The sequence below is a fragment of the Musa acuminata genome, chromosome BXJ3-10 (genome assembly GCF_036884655.1).
Source record: "Musa acuminata AAA Group cultivar baxijiao chromosome BXJ3-10, Cavendish_Baxijiao_AAA, whole genome shotgun sequence".
Lineage (NCBI taxonomy): Eukaryota > Viridiplantae > Streptophyta > Magnoliopsida > Zingiberales > Musaceae > Musa > Musa acuminata.
Window position 1 is genome coordinate 30,270,497 of NC_088358.1, and position 25,383 is coordinate 30,295,879.

General features: G+C 42.8%; 2 protein-coding genes across 14 annotated transcripts; both read right to left on the reverse strand.

Moving 5' to 3' along the window:
- Positions 1-11,959: 11,959 nt before the first annotated feature.
- Positions 11,960-15,212, reverse strand: LOC108951480 (uncharacterized). Of its 13 annotated transcripts, none has more exons than XM_065170922.1 (5): positions 14,961-15,212; positions 14,756-14,852; positions 14,359-14,456; positions 12,436-12,496; positions 11,960-12,311 (listed from the first exon to the last, which is right to left on the reverse strand). In XM_065170922.1, exons 1-5 carry the CDS (start codon positions 15,022-15,024, stop codon positions 12,146-12,148), a joined length of 486 nt encoding a protein of 161 aa, XP_065026994.1. In that variant the 5' UTR covers positions 15,025-15,212; the 3' UTR covers positions 11,960-12,145. The 13 variants fall into 13 exon arrangements, 4 of the variants coding, with proteins under 4 accessions (XP_065026994.1, XP_065026993.1, XP_065026997.1 ...); XM_065170921.1 differs by having other exon boundaries at positions 14,756-14,855; positions 14,961-15,027; XM_065170925.1 differs by having other exon boundaries at positions 12,419-12,496; positions 14,756-14,855; positions 14,961-15,027.
- Positions 15,213-16,260: 1,048 nt separating this feature from the next.
- On the reverse strand, positions 16,261-17,255 carry LOC135651146 (pathogen-associated molecular patterns-induced protein A70-like). Its single transcript, XM_065170999.1, has one exon. The coding sequence runs from the start codon at positions 17,190-17,192 to the stop codon at positions 16,542-16,544; it is 651 nt and encodes a 216-aa protein (XP_065027071.1). The 5' UTR covers positions 17,193-17,255; the 3' UTR covers positions 16,261-16,541.
- Positions 17,256-25,383: the final 8,128 nt, after the last annotated feature.

Consider the following 25,383-nt stretch of genomic DNA (forward strand, 5'->3'; position numbering starts at 1 on the left):
TGATTGATCTTATCCTTTTTGAGGAATACATACCCATTCTGAATACTGCAAAGGGATCCGCGGTAGGCTTTAAAGAGCCTCAGGGAGATGCTTCCCGACGAGGAGCTCGGGAGATCGCCGTCTTCCTCACGGTGCCATCCATCTGTGGAGATCAAAAGGCTGGTCGAGAAGGAAATCACTAGTTGTTTCCCGTGCAAGAACAAGTTGCAGCATGAATAGAAAATGACATACTTAATCGGCGGATGGGAGAGAGGAATCCATGTGCAGATATACGTGCAACCCAGAGTGCGGCCGGCGATCTGGAGGAACCTCCCTCGAGCTTCTGCCCCAAGGAGGAAGAAGGAGTCCATGGCAGACATACGCATCGACTGGAGCTAAGCGATTAGGTGGCCATGATCCATATTCTATTCGGAAGGCTAATGGTTTATGTTTTCTATCTCGGAGAGCAAGGAGAAGCGGGTGGATGGAGCAGAAAGACCTGAGCAGACGACGAGGAAGTAGCTCATGGATGACCTATTTCTGGATCGAAGTTTACGAGAGTCGGTCTCCATGAATCGTACCTGGTGACGCTAATCCATGTGTTCTGTTTGTTATAACAGGGAAGAGGAAGCAAGTCGAGACCGGAAGGAGAAAGGCGCTGAATAGTAGGACTTGCGCAGCCGGACCAGCCTTCAGAAAGAAAAGTAGTCCTTGGAAAGTCCAAGTATTTAGAAAGAGTCAAGATAGGAGGCAGTAGAGCACTGATGCTTGTATGGAGGGGAGCCGGGCGTGGAGCTACGGATCTGTATGTTACTTAGCGTGGAGATCCTTTGACTGCGTGGCTTGTATTCATGAATTGCTTACCTTGTCCATGGAAGAAGAGAAGTTAGACATGGCCTCGGTGAAAAGTAGAAAGTTTAGAATTTTCATATTGATGCTAAAGATGATGTCGATATCTGAAGGTTTAAAATTCCCTAAAAGCTCGATGCGTATGAATGAAACTTGATCGATTATTTGGTGGTGTGAGGCTGAGATACTGATATGCGACCTGACTGCTTGACCAGCGAGAGTAGACGTAAAAGCTGGCTCAAGTCATCCGACTGGATTTGATCCCGTGGTCATTAGACTTGGAACGACATCTTATCTCTCTTCATTATAGATTTGTAATTAAATTTAGGATGATTTGGAAAACCGAGTACAGGTCGTGCGTCGGATTTGGACTTGGTGAAACTTACAGGTAATCAATCTACCATTGTCGTCGCTTTGCAAACACGTAACTCGGGACATCATCCCGTAGCTTCTGGTTGATTGCAGATGTGTCGTGTGGTTGTCACATTAGTCGATTCCCTCCCGATCGATTGTGTTGCGAAACCTGCAGCATTGACAAGTCTCCTGTGAAACGAAGACATCTGCTCAAAAGACAAGTGTAAGTCAAATATATCTATGGTACGATAGCATGCGGATTTAAAACTCAGTGCGCTTTGAAAATTCCTGTGGCACCTGTCAACATGATGTGATTTGACTTATTTGTGACCAGAATTTCTAGTTGCAGGGAGGACTGTGGCTAATAAATAGCGAAGCAACAATCTAAACGCATGTTCCTTAAACGGTCCTAAGTCTGCATGCATCCACATGGGATATTCAAACCACACTCTTTCCTAATTAGGTGTACATATCAGTGTCCTGACGATAACTTGAGATGGACGGATAACAACGACATTCCCCCGCCAATGCGATGATGAAAGCACCGATGGGCCTCCGCTATGTCAACGTAGCCGTAAGCCCAACCCCTCACATCAATGTAGGTGTCCGTAATTGACGTGTACATAATGTAGGTGGCCCATTGCTCACATTCTTGAAACGACTGGGTTTCAGTTCTCGATACTCTGGATTAGGAATACTTTTGGTGGCAAGAGTCGGGTTTGGAGGGGCGTTCCTAGTCATTAATTAATTTTTGTTTATATTTGTCCTTAAATATATGTTTAGGAAAGACGAGTCATAATCTTTATTATAGGTATCTAAAATAATAATCTTTATTAGACCTTACTAACAAATCATGATTAGTAAGCATTCCTTAATGCCGGTGCGACTAATACATAGCATCATTCGGTTTGCCGTTTAACATTACAAGACGAAAATGATGGGGATATAAACAGGAATAACCTTTGTATAGGAACAAATACTAGAAGACCAAAATACGCAGCGGAATAAAATGGAAACACAATCAAACAGAACACCAAGATATACGTGGAAAACCCCTTCAATGTGAAGGGTAAAAACCACGTGGCAAACTAGAGATAATCCACTATGAGAATAATGAATGTACAAATCTCAATCTCTTGCCCAAAACCCTAGCAACAACCACAAGAGAATAACTGCGATACAAAGATCACGTCACTGCCCACAATATCTAAAACCTCCCCAAGTAATCACAGCAAGAGCCTACTGTAGATTTGATCTAACATGAGATGAGAACACTGCTAGATGATTGAGAACAGTCTCTCTGCGTTGTCCTTGTCTTCTTCCCTTTCTTTCTCTTCCTTTTCTGCCTTGTTCTCCTTCTTTTCTTTGGAATCTCGTGGCTACAAAGATCTGCCTCGTTGTTGCCTTTTTATAGCTTTAATCTGCCTCTAAAACGTAGCCACCACACCCCCCTAATCTTAATTAGGGTTAGGTTAAGATGGGGTGTGGGCTAATAAAGCCCACATGGGCTGAATATGGGCCATCAGCCCAACAACCTCCCCCTTCAGCCCATAAGGGAGGCTGTCCCATGACTCCTCAATGTGAAGCCATACCGACCAACTGTCGGCATATCTCCTGTCTTTCTTTTGGTAAGGTCTTCGTCAACATGTCTGCTCCGTTGTCATCTGTATGAATTTTCTGAAGCTGCAACTACTTCTCTTCAAATACATTTCGAATCCAGTGGTATCTGACATCTATATGCTTTGACTTGGAATGAAACATTGAGTTCTTACATAAATGGATGGCACTTTGGCTCTGTAGCAGCAATATATTCTGCTGTGGTGGAGAGAGCAATACACCTTTGTAACCTGGATTGCCATGACACAGCTCCCCCTTAGAGCTCCCTCTGAGATATCTAAAAATCCACTTCACTGCTGCCCAGTGCTCTTTGCCTGGATTTGCAAGAAATCTGCTAGTAACACCCACTGCATATGCGATGTCCGCCCTCGTACATACCATTGCATACATTAAACTTCCAACTGCTGAAGCATAAGGAACCTTTTGCATTTTCTTCTTCTCCTCATCACTTGACGGACTCTATTCTGAGCACAACTTGAAGCGACCTGCAAGAGGAGAACCAACTGGCTTAGCATTGCTCATACTGAATCTTTCCAATACCTTCTCGATGTATTTCTCCTGTGACAACCAAATCTTCTTATTTTTCCTGTCACGAGAAATCTGCATGCCTAGTATTTGCTTTGCTGGCCCCATGTCCTTCATTGCAAAAGACTCACTTAGTTCCTTCTTCAACCTGTCAATTTTAGACATATCTTTCCCAAGAATAAGCATGTCATCAACATAAAGTAAGAGAATAATAAAATCCTCACCAAACCATTTGATGTACACACAATGATCTGAAGCCGTTCTTTTGTATCCATTTTCTGTCATAAATGAATCAAACTTTCTGTATAACTGTCTTGGAGCTTGCTTTAGCCCATACAAGCTCTTCTTCAACTTGCAGACAAAATTATCTTTACCTTTGACTTTGAAGCCTTCTGGTTGCTCCATATAAATTTCCTCCTCCAAATCACCATGAAGGAAAGCTGTCTTCACATCTAACTGCTCCACTTCCAAGTCCTGGCTAGCAGCAATACCAAGAGCAACACGAATAGAAGACATTTTAACAACAGGAGAAAATATCTCTTCAAAGTCAATACCTTTCTTTTGACCAAAGCCTTTCACAACCAATCTAGCTTTGTACTTTGGTTGAGAACAATATTCTTAAGTCTTCAACCTAAAAACCCACTTGTTCTTCAAGGCCTTCATTCCATTTGGTAGCAGCACCAAATCATAAGTGTGGTTCTTCTGAAGAGCATCCATCTCTTCCTGCATAGCAACTAACCACTTCTCTTTCTGCTCACTCTCAACTGCTTCCTGATAACTCTCTGGTTCACCTGCATCAGTAAGCATCACATACTCATCTGTAGAGTATCTTCTGGAAGGTTGACGTTGTCTAGAAGATCTTCTCAATTGAGGTTTTGCGAGAACTTGCTCTCCTACTTCTTCTTGCTCAACATGTCCTACAGGTAACTCAACATCAGGCTCTACACTATTTTCCTGCACATCTCCCCATCACCCTGATATACTGGAGGAATAACTGGGTCACAATCTGCTAATCCTTCTGTAGAAGTCTTGGCTGGTGCCTTCTTCTTCAAATCCTCAAAGGTTTGATCCTCAAAGAAGACCACATCTCTGCTCCTGAATACCTTCTGCTTTTCTGGATCCCAAAGCCTGTAACCAAACTGATTCTTTAGACTTACCATCCAGCTTGGACCTCTCATTGTCTGGAACATGTGCAAATGCACGACAACCAAATACTCTCAAATGCCTGTAGGAAATATCTTTCTCTGACCATACATGCTCTGCAACATCACCATCTAGGGCTGTACATGGTGATAAGTTGATCACATCAACTGCAGTCCTCAAAGCCTCATCCCAAAACCTTTTGGGTAGCTTGGCCTGTGAAAGCATACATCTGATCTTTTCCATGATGGTGCGGTTCATCCTCTCTGCAATTGCATTATGCTGAGGTGTACCAGGAACTGTCATCTCATGTTGGATCCCATGTGACATGCAATAGTCATTAAACAATCCCGTATACTCACCACCATTATATGATCTTATGCATTTCAATTTTCTTTTTGTCTCCCTTTCAACCCTGGCATGAAACTCTTTGAAGACATTAATAACCTGATCTTTGGTCTTCAAAGCATAAGCCCAAACTTTCCTGGAAAAATCATCTATAAAAGTGACAAAATAAAGTGCACCACTTATACCAAGAACATCAACAAATTCACCAGGAGTTTTTGTCCTCAAAGGACCACATACATCTGTATAAACACGGTCTAAGGCATGCATTTTTCTAGACAAAGCAGCACTAGCAAATGAAACTCTATGTTGTTTACCAGCCAAACAATCAATACAAGGGTTCAGATGTATACCTCTGAGATCTGGTAATACCTCTTTCTTGGAAAGAGCTTGCAGCCCCTTCTCGCTCATGTGTCCCAATCGCCTATGCCACAACTCCATACTGAAGTCTTTCTCTGTAGCATTTAACTGCTCACCATAAGCTTTAGCCTGCAACCTGTACAAAGTATGACATTTCTTTCCACTAGCTATAACAAGAGAACCCTTACTGAGCTTCCATTGCCCTCTGTGAAATCTGCTTTCATAGTCTTCATCATATAGTCTTCCAACTGAAATTAAATTCAGCCTCAAGTCAACCACATGCCTCACATCCTTAAGTACCAACTTGCAGCCAAGGTTGGTCTTTAAATGGATATCACCCATGCCAATGATGTCTGCTGTGCCATAGTTGCCCATCTTGACAACACCAAAGTTTCTAGACCTGTATGTAGCAAAAAACTCTCTCCGAGGTGTAGCATGATAAGAAGCACCTGTGTCAATCACCCACTCAAGATCCTGACACACACAAGAAAAAATATCATCAGAAGGAGACAAAATCAAATAATCACCACCCTGCACTATAGCTGTAGTATTATCCTTTGACTCTGTAGACTCCACTTCTTTTCCCTTTTTCTTGTTCTTCTTAGGTTGCTTACATTGGTTCTTGTAATGTCCTTTCTCACCACAGTTATAGCAAACAATATCTTTTCTTGATCTTGACTTGCTCCTACTCATACGTGAATTGCTTCTAGACTTTGACCTTCCTTTGTTCTCTGAGATAAGTGCCTGTGAATCATTCTGAGATGTTGCCGAGCTCTTTCTTCTCAACTCCTCATTCAACAAACTACTTGTTACTTGACTCATAGTGATAATACCATCTGGCGCAGAATTACTAAGGGAAACCACTAGTGTCTCCCAACTTTCTAGTAATGAACTGAGAAGTAACAATGCCTGCAACTCATCATCAAGAGACATTTTCATAGAGGATAACTGGTTAGTAATACTCTGCATTTCATTCAAATGCTCAGCAATAGAAGCACCCTCTCTATATTTTAGGTTCACAAGTTTTCTGATAAAAAAAGCTTTGTTGCCAGCTGTTTTTCTTTCATAGAGACTTTCCAAAGAGAATATGCAGAAATTTCAGTAGAAACATGGTGAAAGACACTATCATCAAGCCATTGTCTAATAAACCCAATTGTTTTTCGATCTAACCTCTTCCACTCATCATCTGTCATAGTTGTAGGTTTTGCACTATCCCCTTGCAAAGGTCCACACAAATCTTTGAAATACAAGAGATCTTCCATTCTTGGTTTCCATATCATCCAATTATTTCCATTCAAACTAATCATGCGAGAAATATTACTGGCCTCCATGTTCAAATACAAAAATTAAATCACCAAAACCCCGCTCTGATACCAGTTGATGGGGATATAAATAGGAATAACCTTTGTATAGGAACAAATACTAGAAGACCAAAATACGCAGCGGAATAAAATGGAAACACAATCAAACAGAACACCAAGATATACGTGGAAAACCCCTTCAATGTGAAGGGTAAAAACCACGTGGTAAACTAGAGATAATCCACTATGAGAATAATGAATGTACAAATCTCAATCTCTTGCCCAAAACCCTAGCAACAACCACAAGAGAATAACTGGGATACAAAGATCACGTCACTGCCCACAATATCTAAAACCTCCCTAAGTAATCACAGCAAGAGCCTATTATAGATTTGATCTAACCTGAGATGAGAACACTGCTAGATGATTGAGAACAGTCTCTCTGCCCACACCCCCCTAATCTTAATTAGGATTACGTTAAGAGGGGGTGTGGGCTGTGGGCTGAGCGACTGAGAAAAGAAAGGCGATCCTTGCCCTTGTCCCCCTCTCTCCCGAGAGAAAGATTTGCTTTGGCTCCTTTCCACCTCCGTCACTCTATCTGCTCCCAAATCTTCATTGCTCTTTCAAAGAACTGAGGTAATGATCGTATCTCTGTTCTATTCTTTTCTAAATGTCTTCTAATGTGTTCTTCATCTGGATTGTTTTATTAGAAGGTGGAACGATTTAGGCCCGAGGTGAAGGATGGTTAAGTTTTATCGTTCGGAAGTCCGATCGATTTAGCTTTGTTTTTCTTTTCTTTTTCTGTTTCGGTATATTCTAACCGAGGGCATAGAGTTCGGTTGTTGTTCCATCAGCAGGTCTTCTTGTCATCTGGCTCTTTGAACTAGGGTTTATATTTGTCTCTCTCTCTCTTTGATTCATTTGGGGACTTGGTCAATTTTTAAGAGTACGCGTTATTTTCTTCCGAGGGCGACGGTTTATGGGGGTTGTGAATTTCGATCCGATCCGATATCCATCTCTCCTTTGGGATTCCAGTGAGTAATAGGAGCAAGATCCCGGATTTCAGATTAAAGAAAATGGAGATTTGTATCAACATGGGGAGGTTTATAAAAGCAACATTGTTGGTGAAAGGATTATGTGTCTGATCTCCTTGCTTGTGGCATTGAACTATCTTCACCATATCGGACAAAGTGGCCCTTCTGGGAGAAAGGATGTTGCAATCAACCTTTTTACCAGGATGTTTTTTGACATCCAGACATTTTACAATGTGGTGGTTGAGGAGCTACCACCAATGTTGTAAACTTGTCGAAGATTCTCTTGGGTTATTCTGGCGTATAAAGAGACTCGTCAATTGCCAGTGTAAATTCCATCTGCCCGGATGGTTGCCCAAACCCATGTATCACTCTTCCTTCTTTGCGTAGTTGCAGCAGCAAGGTCGTCTTTCTCCCTTTTTGTCAAGCTTTTCTGGTTCTACATGTTTTCTTTGATTTTGTTTTGTTTTTTTTTCTTGGTTTAATTGTTGGAGGATTCATGCATTACAGCAATTACATTTTTCGTTGGTTGTCCACTTATTATTGAGATTTGTGCTAAATCAAATGCATATATGCTATGCATTGACCGCATGAATCATGTCCTGAATGTTTTGGTCCAGCATGATGTGCACATTAAATTGCTGATTTTTTTTGGTTGACTTGGAACTTTTGCGTCACAAGGTCCGTTTGGGCACACGCTCATGAAGTCTCTGATGCTTCGAACCAATTGTTCTTTAATTGTATAACTATACACCTTACTATGGGCCCTGTGTTGCCGCATAGCTCTTTGCTTTTCTCTTTCTTATTTCGCTAGAAAATTTTCTTTAGAAAACTGGTGGCTTCTATATATATATATATATATATATATGTATGTATATATATATATATGTATATATATATATATATGTATATATATATATATATGTATATATATATATATGTATATATATATATATGTATATATATATATATATGTATATATATATATATACATGTATATATATATATATACATATATATATATGTATATATATATTCCAATCTGTTACTCTTAAGAAGATTTTTTTTTGGCAATAGAGACACATTTTCTAACTTAAGTTGAATATACTTTTTTTTTTCCTATTTTCTGAGTTGTCTGAGCTTGGAATGAGACTCCACTTTGGTTAATGTGGTTGGATCCCAACCATTGATACTGTACCAATACTGATTTGTCCTATTATTTTCACCATTGTTGCCATCGTCACGATCATTATAGTGGATGCCAGTGGTAAGCACTGGAACTATTATCCACATTTTACCCCTTTTTTTTTCTTTACGTATATCTGCCTACCTAACGGCAAGCACGCTCGTCTTTTATCCATCTGTCTCTGCTGCTGTTAACATATTGACCCGACGCGTCAGAAATGTCGGTGTTGATTCACTCGGTCCCACTGGTGAACACCCTCACCCAACCGCCAAAGCCCAGTGAGTGGTCCTCAAGATTCGTGACTCGGGCATGACTACAGATTCGTAGGAGAAGCCTGTCGAGCCACCCCCTTCCCTTAAACTTACAGCTTCATGAGTTGGCTTCCTCGATCGTTCTTTTGGTAAGGGAGACGAGAGCAAGAAACCTCGAAGCCATCTTTCCACCCCGACCTCCCCTCTCATCTCCACCTCCTCCGCCCGCTTCCTTACTGTCGATTCGCCACCGTCGCTCTCAACGGCGATGGTGTTACGTGTAGTGCGATCGCCACCGTGGCCCTCAGTCGCTGTCTTCTTCCGCTGCAGTCAGACCGTGAACGCCCGCATAGCTCCACGATCCTAACCACTATTGAGAGACCACGTATCTAGGGTCCAAATCATGTTCGCCTGGGACGATTGCCGGTCTGCCACCCTAGTTCTTGGTTTTCGGTTGATGCCCATGACCCATTAATGTGAGATGTTTCTCTTATGTAATCTTCGGCGCTTTCAATCCATCGTGCCTATTCTTTTCGGTTTTGTTTTTGATCTTGGATCTTAAAACGGTATAGTTCTTGATCTGTTTTATCTATTATTTTCTTGAAATTGGATCTTGAACTAATGGAGTTTTTCATCTGTTTCCCTCTTTGTTTCTCAATTTCTATTTGATTTTGCCTCTTATTTTCAGTTTTGTTATTGATCTTGGATCATAATACGATATAGTTCACGATCTGCTTTGTCTATTATTTTCTTGATTATGAATCTCGAACTAATGGATTCTGTGATCTGTTTGCCGCTTCGTTTCTCTATTTCTATTTGATTTTGCCTTTTCTTTTCAGCTTTGTTCTTGATCTTAGATCTTAAGACGATATAGTTCTTTATCTGCTTTGTCTATTATTTTCTTGATTTTTGAGAGTTTTTTATCCGTTTACTTATTTGTTTCTTGATTACCATTTGATTTTGCCTCTTTTTATTAGCTTTGCTTTTGATATTGGAACTTAAAATGACTTGATCTGCTTTGTCCTTTTTTTCTCCCTAGATCTTGAACGAATAGGGTTTGTTTCTTTGATATTTCTGTATCTCTGTGTAGTTTGTGATTTTGGAATTTTGAACTATGAGTTTCTTTATCTGTTTGCCTCTTTGATCTGTTTCCGTTTTATACAGCTTTCCATCTTCCACCTGAATAACTAATCGTTCTGTGTATAGAGAAAGGGAGTGTGAAAGAGACAGGGAGAGAGCGTAGCAAGCGAGGTAGAGGTGGGACGAAGAATTAGGAAGTAAAACGAAAACTTGTGTGAATCAGGTGGGGTAAAGTAACTTAATTAGTGATTTGAAGCTTTGATATAGCCAGAAGATATCACGTGATCCGCATCAGAATGATGGTTTTTCAATCTCACGTGGCTGAGGAGGTCTATGAGGAGCCAAATGGACTGCGAAGAAGGATCTGCTCCTCCCCTCTCTTAACCAGATGGTAAGGCGACATGTTTCTCTACTCAGCCTTCGTTCTTCTCTTTCAATTCTTCTTGTATTCTTTTCTAGAATCGCCGATGATGTTGAGATCCGTCATGTTTCAATGGGACTTCTATAGCCGATCGAAATTCTTGGAAGAGCCAAACGAAGTGCGAAGAAGGATCTCCGCTACTTTCCTCTTCAACAATATTATTAGACTACGTGATTCTATACTGATCCTTTGTTGTCATCTCTCAATCTTTCTTGAATGCTTCTTCAGTATTGCCGAAGATGTTGAGATCTGTTATGTTTCTTGTTCGTTTTTTCTCTTTGGATTTTTTGGTATTCTATTCTTCTGGGGTCGTTGGGGGTTTTGAGATCTGGCCTTCGCTTCTTGCTCGTCTAGTTTCTTGGATCTTTCTCGCATTTTCTGAAGGGTTCTTGCGGGATTTTAGATCTGTCCTTGTATTCTTGGTCATTTGTTGTTGCATCCAATTGGAGGCGACGAAGCCCGTGACGAGTCCCGTCCCATCCTGAACTCGAGGTATCCGACCTCACTGTGATGATGCTTTGACAGGCTCTTCCTCAACTTGTGCTCTCTATGTAAGTAATCTTTTCTAACCCTTTGTCTCCTATTTTTTCTTGGCGTTCTTGATTCTTTTCTTATTCGTGTTTCACAAACATTGTTGGTTTCTTTGTGAGTGTTTTTGTTAATAGTTCCAAGACTAAGGGCAGAAGTATTCTCTACGACTTTTTTTTGGCGTTCTTGATTCTTTGTTCGTGTTTACAAACAGTGTTGGTTTCCTGTAGGTGATTTTGTTAATTGTTGAAAGTTGGTGATTTTATAATGTTGACGGCCTATGAATGTGTTTCTTGATGTAGGGTTACGGATGGTGATATTCATTCTGTGTTTAAATTTTTACTACCGTGAATCTCGTTTGTTCTTTGAGTTTTTGATGATGTATCTGTATAGTTCTGTTCTACTGAGTTCTGTTTGCATTTATTATTTTAAGATCATCATTTGATCGACTAGATTTATAAATATATTTGTGGGGCTTGAATTATTAGTTCAGTGAGAGAAATATTAGTTTAGTTGGAATGTTCACAGTCTTATATATATATATATATAGTGCAGAGCCACTAATGTTTCAGTTCAAGGGGAATTAAGACTACGCATTTGAAGTGCCTACTAAGACTACGCTTGTTAAACTTATTTCTTATTTTTCTATTGAGACGAAGTAATGTGAACTAGTTGTCAGACCCACGTTCACATAATGCTAATCTTTTCCTTACAAATATGATTTCCCTTACAAAATGAAGCGAGTGCACACTAATCTTTTCCTTAGTTAGCTGAGCGATATTCTCTATACCTTGTATCCATATAAACTTATACCTTGAAACTCGAAGCAATTTTCCGGATAGCAGGGAACATTTAAAGAAAATCAATTTCGGGTTTAGGGAAAGTAATTTATTTCTAAACAAGAAAATTTGAAAAGCAAACTTTTTCAATTTTCTGGAAAAATAGTAACGTAGTGTAGATGTTAGTTGTGCATACTAAGAAATATTTGTATTAGAAACACGCCATTGTCACATGGAGAGATCCTAACTTATATCAACAAAGAAATTGTTTTTAAAGGAAAAAAATGGACAATTAGAAATCGCATTCATTCTGGCTAATGCTACAACCACTGTAGACAATTGTTTAACACTAAGAAAATTTTCATCTCCGGCTAACGGGTACCAACGTTATTCAGGTTCTCAGCAAGGTCTTACAAGTAAAATCTCCGAATGCATTCTCGCTTCATTTTCCTTCGGCTCAACGAAAAATTCGTTACTTACCATAAAATGGTCCCAGTGAAAACTCATTTGAAATGCAGCGGCCTCCAATGTTCCCTCCAGTGACAGAAACTCATGCAAAATTAATCTGACACGGTTCAACATATCATACAAGTATTATGATAAGTAGATAGATAAGAGCTATATATATATATATATATATATATATATATATATATATATATATACACTTACAAGTGACGAGTTCTTACTGGAAACGAGATAATTCCTCCCTTTCCATGCCACCAGTGCCCCACCTTCCTGTCCCTCTCCCTCATAAAGAAGAAAAATAACAATCATGTCTTATGCCAAGAATCTTTTAAAACCTGATGTATTATGCCAAGAAGAGTTGTTCCTATCACATTACAAGAAGAGCAGACAAACTAAAACCGATTTTCTGCGGTTCCCAATGCTCAATCAAATCCATGTAACATTGTTAGATAATAAGTTTGCAAATATTTCATAAATGGTCACTTTTTAATATTGCACGTGATTACCACAAGGTCAGACATAGCATCTATTTCTTTAACTTTTTAAAATACTGCCGTAAAACTTTCAAATCTAAAGAGTTCATTCTCCAACTATTGTTAAGCAATGGCAACAACACAATTACAATATCTAAAGAGTTCATTCTCCTATCTATTTAAGATTTCAAATTGCAGGTTTGCAATTATAACTATGAAACTTTAGTATCTATATTCGTCACAATATTTATTATGGAGACGATGTCAATTGCTGTATTGCATGACAAAGTTCAATACTAGAGTTCATACATGAAGGCAGCCATTGGTTGAATGAAATGAACCATTGTCAAACAGCAAGGAGAAGACATTTAAAGAATTAAGGACTGTCTCGATCGGCATCTCACTCTAATAGCATTTCATTTATTCATTATAATATTATGTTAGTTTGGACACTAACCTTAAAACCCAAAATTGCAAGCGAAACTAATTGCTCTTCAAATACCAATCGTCACTGGTACATAAATATGTCAATCTGCAACTATTCAAGCTTAGGCAAACTTCTAGAACCATAAGTCGGCACATCATATTAGGTTAGGCATTTCCTCATCTCTCATTTACACAAAAAATATCATATCGAGCAGTGTGATTCATCACATGCGCCATTATGACAGATGTAAATAAATTAATGTATATACATCTACTTGAAGTTTCAATCAAAGATTGGGAGGTTTCTTTGTTTTTTGTAATTGAGACCAACTTAGACTCTGGTTCAAGAACCAAGGATGATAAAAGAGCTAATCCTATGACATGCCCCAACACACATTCCTCATTCCCTGCCCTCCTTGAAAGCCATCTTCTGCTGTCCACTACGGGGAGGTTGTTATCTGAGATCAGCTTACATCTGTCATTTAAGAATCTTTCGTCTTCATTTGTTGACTTTGTCGGCAGTTTTGTTATTGTTAATGTCACGTAAATACTTTTTAAAAATTTTGGTTTATATATTACATGTCCGTTTGATGTTCAAAACTGTTCGGATTCTTTATACTGGTCATGATGAGTATTTAATAAAACTCTACCCGTTCGAACACCTTCTACGCTTAGATATTCACTGCATAATGGGCCATTATGACAGATCGTTAAAGAAATAATGAAAAAGTTTATGATTGTGAGCAAAACGAGCCCCAAGGTCCGCTATAATTACTATGGCAGATGGAGTATTTCTCCCCGGCAGTTTGCATTGACGATCCACAAACACCTTCATGATTTTGAATAATTTTCATGCTCCACAAACATATAATATAATTATAAATCTACACGATCGAATGATAAGCTTGAAATAATACATGCAAACAGAACTCAACAGAAGAGAACTACAAGATAAATCATCGAAGACTAAAAGAACAAAAAGATTCACGGTAGTAAAAATTTAAACACAAAATGAATATTACGATCCCTAAGCCCATAACTATCAAGAAACACATCCACAGGTCGTCAACATTACAAAAGAATCAAGACCAAGAAAAGATCGGAGAGAAAACTTCTGCCCTTAATCTTTCAACTATCGACAAAAACATCTACGAGGAACCAACACTGGTTGTGAAGCGCGAACGAGAAAAGAATCAGGAACGCCAAGGAAATATCGGAGACAAAGGGTTATAAAAGATCGCTTACATAGAGAAGTATACAGCGAAGAAGAGCTCGTCAGAGCATCATCACAGCGAGGGTCGGATGCCTCGAGTTCGGAACGGGGCTCGTCACGGGCCTGAAGCCTCCAGTTGGATCCAACAAAACAAACGAACAAGAAGACAAGGACAGATCTCAAAAGCCTCGAGATACCTAGATCTAGATCAAGAGAATGCGAGAAATATCCAAGAAAACAGATGACCAAAAAAGATCACAGATCTCAAAACCATCAAAAACGCTAGAAGAAGATGATACCACAAAATTTCAAGCGAACAAACGAATAAGAAACACGATAGATCTCAACATCGTCGGCAACTCTGGAAAAGCATTCAAGAAAGATCGATAGAGAACGACAAAGGATCAGTAGAGAATCATGTAGACTTACAATCTGGTTGAAGAGGAAAGTGGAAGAGATCCTACTTCGCCCTTCTTTTGGCTCTTCCAAAGGATTTCGATCGGCTTTAGAACTCCCATTCCATCATCTTCTAAGAAACATGACGGATCACAACATGATCGAAGATTCTAGAAACGAAGACAAGAAATATCAAAAGAAAAGAACGAAGGATCAACAGAGAAGCATATCGTCTTACCATCCGACTGAGGGAGGAGCAGGTCCTTCTTCTCCCGCCGTTTGGCTCCTCCAAGAATCTTCATCGGGTTTGGGACTTCCGACCCAGCGATACATATACCCAGACCTCAACACGTGTCAGGCACGTGAGATTGGAAATCCTCACGTCAATGCTTTAAGCCACGATACGAGTGATGAATGGTGGGTCCCACTATGCTCCCCACGTCAGCAGTCGTAACGGCCTCTTAGGGAACAACATGCAGCAAGCAGGACCGACGGAGGGACGATTGGGAATGCTTTGGACAACCACGGTTGACACGAAAAGAAATCATCCATCCTGGTAGGCAAATCCTGTAGCAGTAATCAGATGAATTAGCACTGCCGTCCGTATTCTTTTTGGCTTGTCTTGCGTTTGGGTGTCGAAAGCGATTAGGAAACAGACATATTGGTGAATTGAACGTTATTAGTCTCCATTTCACATTTGTCTCACTCGAGAAATGCTATATTCATCTTTCTTCACGTTTGCCGTGGGCGTCTTAATCAAATCCAATGCCTAAATCGAACGTAATGTATCTTTCAAGTATAAAAGTAATGAGGGTAAAAAAATAATAATAATCCCTAAATCGATCATAGCTGGCTAAATCAAGACCGTTCGTCAACGGTCGATTTCAGGTAAACGCCTCTGAGACATGAGGTTCGGAATTGCAGGATACGTATGTATTACTGGTGAATAAAAAAGCACTCAGCTAATCGACATAGAAATGGGAAGGAAGGTGGAGGCGCGGTCGGTGGTAATGCCTCGGAATTCGTAGAACGCAGGCCGTGTTTGTGTCAGACTCTGGCGTCATTCATAAAGCAGAGTGGCTGCCGCTCCTCGAAAAAGCAGAAAGCGACTCTCTAATGAGGGACGAAAGCGGTAATGTCTTGTAGCACTACTCAGGGCACGTGAGCCGGATACAGGCAGAAGCGCAACCAGCGATGCGGTGACATGTAACGACGAGATGCGTGGCGATGAGGGACGAAAGCACTCGGCTATAGATGGAGTTCATAGGAAGACGAAAGTATTCCGATGGTCATTGTCATATTTCATGGTTCCGCATGAATGTTTTAAGAGCACATGCAAGTCACAAAAAGTAGATGGACAACTAGTAGCATTAATTAATAGCTTACGCACCATTTACATCATAATTTGTTGGTTCACAAACTACATTAATTTATAATTGCCACAGCCACACCAGAAGAAATTTATAAATCACATAATTTCCTTGGACGGCTCAGAGAAGCAAATAGTCATTAACAACAAGATTGACAACGACATCTGCTTGATCTTAAAAAGACGCCGTCATATACTTGATCGATGACCGTCTACATATAAAATTGGCGCATGCGTCCATCACAATGCTACAGAATATATCGCATCCAAAGAGATGTCCCGAAAGAAACAACACAAACTAATAAAGATGCCAAAAACACATACCCTCACCTCGCTAGATAGAAGCTGAAGAAGAAGAAATACAGTAGTACTTCTACACGATAACACATCCCTAAAGAAATCATGTTATTTCTAAGACAATAGCTAAGAAATCCTAAGACTTTTTGTTTTCTAAGATCCACGGTTGAGCATCTCCTTGTACCTCATGATGGACGCTAAGCGCTGCAGCTTCAGCTGATGCCGGAACCGATTGATGAAGTCGTCCGCCCGCGCGTCCACCTCCTCGCCGCCGTCTCCTACGGCTGGATCCACGGTCTCCCTCGCTGCCGTCACCGCCTCCTCGAAGTGCGCGAAGGCAGACTTCTCGCTGGCCGACTTCTTCATCCGCACCGCCAGCTTCGGCGGCATCTCCCCCGCCGTTGGTTGCGTGTCCGACTGGCTCCGGCCTAAATGTTCGCCGTGCCGGTGCTCGCCGTCCGCCTGGGGCGCGGGGTGGGGGGCTTCGTCCACGATCTCAGCCGCGGGGGCGGGCGTGGACTCGAAGGGAGGGGGGATCTCGCCGAAGCGGTAGTGGTGGAGGTTGAAGGAGCGAAGGCGGTCGAGAACAACAGAGGAGGAGCGTGAGAGGGAGCGGGTAAGGAAACGACCAGGATAGGCTCCGCCATCGTCGTCCGCCGCGGTGCCTTGCTGGTGGTGGTGGTGGTAGGACTTGGAGGCGATGGCGATGCTGCCGATGACGACGTTGAGGAGGACGAACAGGACGGTCGGCGTGAACCAGCCGTACACGGAGGCCAAGACCGACGGCAGCGTTTCTCCCAGCATTTTATTTGGTGGTAGGTAGGACAGGGCGGCGGAAGGGAAAGGAGGCGTGCGTGAGGGTTGAAGGTGAGAGGGCGGGCGGTTTATATTGGGAAGAGCGACGTGCACGTGACGGAAGCATGCGGCTCACATGGCGGTGGCAGGCGACGGAATAGATTAAGATCAAAACGGAGATTAGGGTGATGAGCGCACACAAGAGATGAGATTAGATGGTACGCGATCTGCTCCGGCTGCTCACTGAATTGACCGGTGCTTGGAAGTCTTGTTCGGTCTTTTTCTATTATTTTTCATGGAAGGAAGGGGAGCGTTTCTGGGCATGGAAGACTTGTTCGGTCTTTAGTTTATGTTTCATGTGCTTTTGCCGCTTCTTTAATCTGCCATGGATGTTGTTGCGCGTTCCATGTTACATCAGATTAAACCCAGTCAAAGGGGGGACTGTGGGTTACCGAGTGACGATGTGAAAGTTAATGTAGGATAATCATACTTGTGACGTGTCTAAGGTTAAGGAAGATTCTCGGTTGCTGGAGTTCGCGTCATTTCTCTTGGGTTGGAGTTCAATGCACAAAGAGGCTCCTACTTCCAACTATTTGGATACGCACAATCGTGCAGGAGCTTTCTTCCTTTAAGCTCGGGTCATGTCACCATGGATGTCTCGTCACGCCACCGTCAGATCAACAGGAGAAGCTCTTCCAGGCGTCGAGCCAAGATCCGTATCAAAACATTTCTCGATACACTTTCTCATCCCCTCTCCTCTTGGGATCGATCGTCATTGTTAAAATAAAGAGATAATGAGAGAACCGCTAGTAGAGATGGGGGTTGTAACTGCATTTGCATCCTGCATGTTTGTCTTTAATAACAAATCTTGAATGTACTTGCGTTGTGATAAAAGGAGACCGGAAGATGTGAAGGTAGCTTCGACGCCCAAAAAGTAGCTCAAGGGTCCGAGATCCTTAAGCGAGAATCGAGCTGCCAGCTGTTTGACGAACGCTTGGATGCTGGCGGGATTGTTGCCTGTGACAATAATATCATCCACATATACCAGAATATACACTGTGTTTCCATGATGATGTCGCAGAAACAACGAAGTGTCAGATTTGGAGTTAAGAAAGCCGACAGAAGTCAAAAATGAGCTAAGTTGAGTGTACCAAGCTCTCGGAGCCTGACGAAGTCCATAAATGGCTTTTCGAAGTTTGCAAACATGCTGTGGATACTGAGGATGAGTAAAACCGGGGGGTTGTTGCATAAAAACATCTTCAGATAGAGATCCCTGTAGAAAGGCATTATTAACATCCAATTGTCGTAATTGCCAGCCTTTAGTGGTAGCCAGACTCAAGATAAGCCGGATTGTAGTGGGTTTAACAACAGGACTAAACGTCTCAGTGAAATCAACTCCAGGTCGTTGATGGAACCCTTTGGCGACCAGGCGTGCCTTATATCGAGCAACTGAGCCATCTGGGTTCCGCTTAATTCTAAAGACCCACTTACACCCGATGATGTTTTGTGAAGGATGAAAAGGAATTAGATCCCATGTTGAATTATGGAGGAGGGCATTATATTCCTCGCTCATGGCAATACGCCAATGCAGAGATTTTTGGGCTTGAGTGAAGGTGGTGGGTTCAATGTTGGGGGATGAGGAATTCATGACAGCTTGTAGGTTAAGTACTTGACGAGGTTTAAAAATACCATGCTTAGAGCGAGTGGTCATAGGATGATTGGAGATGACAGGATTAGGAGGTAATGTTGGGTGAGGAGCAGTGGCACAAGCCGGGTCAAGTGGAGACACGTCAGGGGCACTTGGGCGAGAAGGAGGTAAAGAGGATGGTTGTGTTTCGGAACATATTGCCCCATCAATTGGAGAAGAGTGGAGTGGAGTAGGAACAGAGGAAACGGGCAAGTGTTGAACTGGAGTGATATAGTGCGGATCAGGAGGGGAGGAAGTAGACGAAGACATGGGAGGCTCGTCCGATTGATCCGAAGGTATACTCCAGTGAGATAGTGAAGTGGTCCGTATGGCAGGATATGGAAGGGTTTGGAAAGGAAAGTTAGACTCAACAAAGATAACGTGACGTGATACAAAGATTTTGTGAGTGTGGAGATTATAGCAGCGGAAAGCATTATGGTCAAGTGAGTAACCAATAAAGACGCAAGGAGAAGATCGGGATGTTAACTTATGAGAGGCATAGGGACGTAACCAAGGATAACATAAACAACCGAACACGCGGAGTTTACGAAGGTTAGGGGGTTTGTGGAACAGTGTGTCAAAGGGGGACTGGTGTTGTAGAACTGGTGTAGGCATCCGATTAATTAGGTAGACAGCAGTTTGAAAGGCTGCTGTCCAGAAAGTTGAAGGCATGGAAGCCTGATGTAAAAGTGTGAGTCCAGTTTCTACTATATGCCGATGTTTGCGTTCGGCAGAACCAACTAGTTGAGGAGTATGTGGAGGAGACTTGATGTGTTGAATGCCACAAGCTGAGAGATGAGACGCCAGGGCTTGATATTCACCGCCACCATCAGAGTAGACTGTTTTAATGGTAGACTGAAAATAGTTTTCGACCAACTTCGGGAAAGTGGAAAAAACGCGAGAAACATCAGATTTATGAGAAAGAGGATATATCCATGTGTACTTGGAGAAGTGATCTACAAAAATAACATAAAATCGAAACTTATCAAAAGATAAGATTGGAGCAGGACCCCAAACATCAGTATATATAATTTCAAAAGGTTTAGAGGAGGAAATTGAAGATGAACCAAAAGGCTGCCGATGACTCTTATTACTAAGACAAGCATCACAATGCATCATAGAATTAGGGGACTTAAAAAAAGGAAGAGAGTGACAAGATAATAATTTCTGCTGAATAAAGGGTGAGGGATGGCCAAGCCGACGATGCCACACATCAACTGGAGCCGCAACAGAAGAATGAACAGTGGGCTGGGTCATTCGAGAGGCTGACGGCCATTCATAAATGTTGTCTTTATTCGGGCCTTGGACCAATGATGCCCCCGTGCTCAAATCCTTAACAAGAAATGAATCAGGAAAGAATTCAATGGAAGTATTGTTATGTTTGCAAAATTGAGAAACAGAAATGAGGTTGCGTGTAATATGAGGGGCGCATAAAACATCATCGAGAGTAAATGTATTAGAGTCAGAATTAAGCGTTGTGGAACCAGTATGAGTTATAGAAAGTCCTTTACCATCACCGATGATGATATCTTCATTGCCGCCATAGGGATTGTGAAGAGACAAATTCTGAAGATCAGCGGTGATGTGATGAGAGGCACCAGAGTCGACAATCCAATTGGACTGGCTAGGTGTCGGAGTAGTTAGGAGATTTGCCTGTGGCCAGTGTGACGGAGTAGGGAGGCGGAGACGAGACCGGCAAACTTTAGCGGAATGGCCGACTTTGTCACACAGTTGGCAAACGACCCGTCTCTGATGGCTCGGTAGGGCAGGACGCCAAGACGGATGATGGCTGGAGTCGCCACTTTGCGAGAAGGGATGACTAGGAGGATAGGAGGGGTGTTGCATGGAACTCACAGAATCAAGAGGCGTAGTAGCCAAACCTTGGGTGATGTTCGGTGAGTACCGAGCGTTCTTCCGTTTAGACTTGTGACTGACTTGAGCTGTGACAGTTGATCCAGGCAGTTTGTCCGCACGCTTCAAAGACATCTCGTAGTCAGTCAACTTATCATAGAGATCTTCAAAAGAGATTGGCGAGTCGCGTGCCCGAATTGCAGCAGCCAATTCTTTGTAGTCGGTGTCGAGACCATTGAGGGTATGAATGACAACCTCTTCATCACATAGGGAATGACCTATCAAGGCCAAGTCATCGATGATAACCTTGATAAGTTGTAAATAATCAGAGATAGTACTTCCCTCTTGTTTTGTCTCCATAAGCTTGGATAGAAGACTGAGCTTGCGAGTACGCGAATGATTTGCCAGGGTGGTTTGCAGTTTAGACCATGCATCGGCAGCTGTCACACATGAAGATATCAAGGGAGCAACGGATCCAGCAACTGAAGCTTGAATGGCTTGGAGAATGAGACGATCTTGACGTAGCCATAGTTTGTGAGCTGGATTGGGTACTGGATTAGGATCACCGGGGATGTTGAGCATGGCCGGAGGACAACTGAAAGAACCATCAACGTAACCTAACAAATCATATCCAAATAAAAGATTAGAGAATTGAGCTCGCCAGGACGCATAGTTGCCACCCTTTGATAACTTAAAGGGGATTAGCGTGGCGGCATTGATGGAGATAAGCCCTGTAGAAGAACAAGAAGTGGGAGTCCCTACAGGAACTGAAACATCAGAAGAAGTGAACGAAGACATTTTCCTTCTTTTTTTTTTTTTTTTTTTTTTTTTTTTTTTTTTTGTAGAAGAAGGCAGCGAACCTTGTGTGATACTCAGGTCACACAAGGTGGAGAATGAGGGAGGGGGCTGCTGCTATAGATTGCTTGCTGTAGCAGATTGAGCAATCTACAACAGTGCCAAAAAGCTGCCGGCAGCTGCTGTGGATTGCTGCTTGCTGCTGCAGATTGTAGGGACTGCAGTTCGCCGGGAGATGGCTGCAAAAACTGCAGCGGTACTCAAGACTGCAGTTCGCTGCTGTGGATTGCTGCTTGCTGCAGCAGATTGTAGAGGCTGCAGTTCGCCGGAAAATGACCGCAAAAATCTGCAGCAGTACTCAAGGAAACTGCAGTGAGAGAAATCTGTAGCAATTAGGTGTATAGAGAAAAGCGGCAATGAAAGCTGCTGCGATAGAGGAAGGAAGATGCAGCGGTTGCGACAGCTACTGGCCGGAGAAGTGCAGGAGGCGGCTGCTGCGATAGAGGAAGATGCAGCAGTTGCGACTGCTACTGGCCGGAGAAGTGCAGGAGGCGGCTGATGTCTTCTCTGGTGCTGCTCAACGTGGGGCTGAAGGACCACGTTGTCCTTCCGGCGAAGAAGAAGGAAGAGGAAGGTGCAGCAAATAGGAGAGGGAGCAAGGCCGGCGAAGAAAGGCAAGACCGGTTAGCACTGGCTCAAATAGGAGAGGGAGCAAGGCCGGCGAAGAAAGGCAAGACCGGTTAGCACTGGCTCTGAATCCGTGTCTTGGTGCTTCTTCAATGACTCCGCTTGAGGCAGCGTGCTACTGTGGCCGCTTGGCTAACACATGGCGATGCTGCTGTCGCCAAGAGGAGCTACTCTGATACCATGTTAAAATAAAGAGATAAATGAGTTGTAGAAGAAGAAGTTGAATGTTATTGACATATCCTCCGTCTTTATATACAGGTTAGAAGGAGAAGTTTCCTCAACGGGTTAGAGGATTTCCCTCAACAGAGTAGAGAGATTTCCTCAACAGTTAGGGAAATCTCATCTACTTATCAGTCATATCAAACTCACATACAATCGAGTATAAGAACCTCTTGTCGGTATCTGATCGGGGGAGAAAAAAAAAAAGGAGAGAATGAACACTAACTTACTCGTTGAGGGGTTAAAGTCAGTAACCACTTGACAAGTGCCTTCAGGAAAGCAACCACCCCCGAGGCACGATCATCCCGATCAAGAGACGTCTTCTTCCAAGCAGGTCCGATATCCCGATCGAGAAACACCAATTAACACCTCGTCCTAAGGGCATGATCAATCTTATCGATCTGTTTAATCGATCGAATACTCATAACATCAACCTGTGCACTAGACGTGACTCATCAACCACGACAATCAATTCACCAACAGATCATTAAATTTGTGACAGTGTCTAGCCTGAGGTTTGGTACCACACATCACATGGTCGGCATAATTTAGTTAGAGAGAGAGATTTGCTGGTCTTCGCTAACGTTTGGTCTTCTCACTAACCTTCAGCTGTCGAGGAATCTTATAGTGACTTGGTCTTTTGCTACTGCTATTTACATCTCATTAATTCGCTCTCCTTTCTTTTAAAAGATTCGAGGAAAGCTACTTCATTGGTTGGGTACGTATTTCAATCTCGCTTCTCCGTTAGTTTTTGGGTTTCCTTTTTACCATTAAGCAATTATAACTATTTTGTTCTGGAAGCTCCAAGGAATAGAGAACCAATGATATATGTCGGCATAAACTATTGGAGGAATTTTCTCAAAAAAGAAACCAACAGTTAACCGAGCATACGTGCACACGAAACGGCTGTCATCTTACGGTGCTTTATGTTTTAGAGGTTGGACTCAGTCTAATCATCGCAGTGTGTCGGCTAGTTTAGGTGGAAGAATAATTGCATGTTGTATTGATGCGAGGTACGCTGAATATTGTGTCGACTAGTGGAACTGTAGCATGTCGCGTATTGTCTGGCATGGCAATAGAAAATGTCGATCATGATGATGCAGTCGACGTAGTTGACGCGGAGCTCCACTGACGCGACGTGCTACAGTAGAAAATGTTGATGATGATGGATGCAGTCGACGTAGGATGACGCGGAGCTCCACTTAAGTAAGCAGCCAATCAGAGAGATCGAGGAGTTGTTAGTCGTGCCATCTTGAACAGAAAAGCATTTGGTGAACATCGGTAGATTCCACATGTCAACAACTATTTCATAACCAAGCCTTCACCTGATACGTCTGCTCGATAACCTGACTTGTGATAGGACGTAGAGACGTTGTTTTGGGCTCAAGTGGGCCGATGTAACGGGTCTGCGCAAGCAAAGGGCATTACCAAACCGACGAGCTGGGGTTTCATGTTATCTATCCTCCATAAAATCTGAGTTTCCCACACCCATTGACGAGTTGGTCGGATAAAAATGGTTCGTTCACAAGACAACGGCAGGCGGAGGCTCCTGCGAGGGCCATGTTCCGCGGCGAGCAGCTGCTGCCGTCGGTTGCGGAGCCATTTCTGCTATCCACCGTCGTCGCTACTCCCACCACCAGTTGTCGGCGAGGCGCCAACATCTCCGTGGGCGGGGGGCGGAACGTCGAGTACGAGTAGGCGGAGCTACCAAGTGGCACCTGCGGACAGCCACGTCGGCGGAAGACGACAAGGAGGACTGAAGCGCGCACCCCCACGCGGATACGCCTTGTCCTTATCCCCTCGCTGTCAGTCTGCGCGCCCCTGTCCGCCTGCTGCCTGCTCGTCCTCACACTAAACTCCCGTCACTGTTACCGTGCCTCACAAGTTGCTTATTTGCTCGGTCTTGTTTCTTCTCTGCCACCCTAAACCACAATTCCGAGCACAGGTTCCAAAACCTGCCGATTAAAAAAAGGGCTTGGATGGTTAATGCACCATGTTATCTAAGCAAGGATTAAATCACACCAAAAACCCTCCAGGATACAGGCAGGCACTCGTGATTGACGCTCATCCCATGCGATCAGGCCTTTGGGGTGGTGACCTCGTCCATAAGAGTCTACACTCCCATTTCAGTTTCTTTAATTTGAGTTTGATCCACAACAGCGGAGTCCTCCATCTCCAAGAAGATGGATGCATGGAGCTTCAGGCATTTGCTTTCGGTGTACCGACTAGCTCGAAATAGGAGACAGATGCAATGCCTTTTTCTATCATCAGGCAAATCTGATGGCAAAGAATTGATGTATCGTACTTAATCACGAGGAAGGAAATTAAGCAGAAGAAAACGTAGTTAGCACTTGGCAAAAGATGGCGAAAAAAACAAAACGGAGCAGAAGATAAAAAAGGTGGGGAGAGGGAGTAGGTGTTGGCCCCCGACTCACTCTATTACACAAAAAAAGGCATCGCGGTCAAAAGTAGTAGCCGACCAGTCATCCAAATAGAAAACTTCGTAAACGACAAAAAGACATTAATATCCGTCTCAAACCCACATAAATGCCCAAGTGGGTGTACATCCGAAACTTAACGATCGCATATGACATCAAGCGTTGTGTGTTTAGGTGCAATACCTCTCTCGCTTGATCTCGTCATGCTCGGTACTTTCCCACCCGCGAACCACGTATCTGCCGATCCAGTCTCTACGTCCAACACGCAACAGTTTCATAAGTCTCTCCTCTCCGACTGCCACGTCGTATCATCCTGCACGTTATCTCCTTGCTTTCGACGCTGGGCCCACTCTCATCCTCCTTTGTCTGCGGCTCCCATATATAGCCCAACACAGGGAACAGGGAGGACGCACACTGGAATAACCTCATTTGCCTCTCTCCTGACGCCACCGTGGCGGGAGCGAACTTCAATAAGTCTCTGTTCCCTGCTTGACTCCAGACAGAGGAGCCCTGATCGCCCACT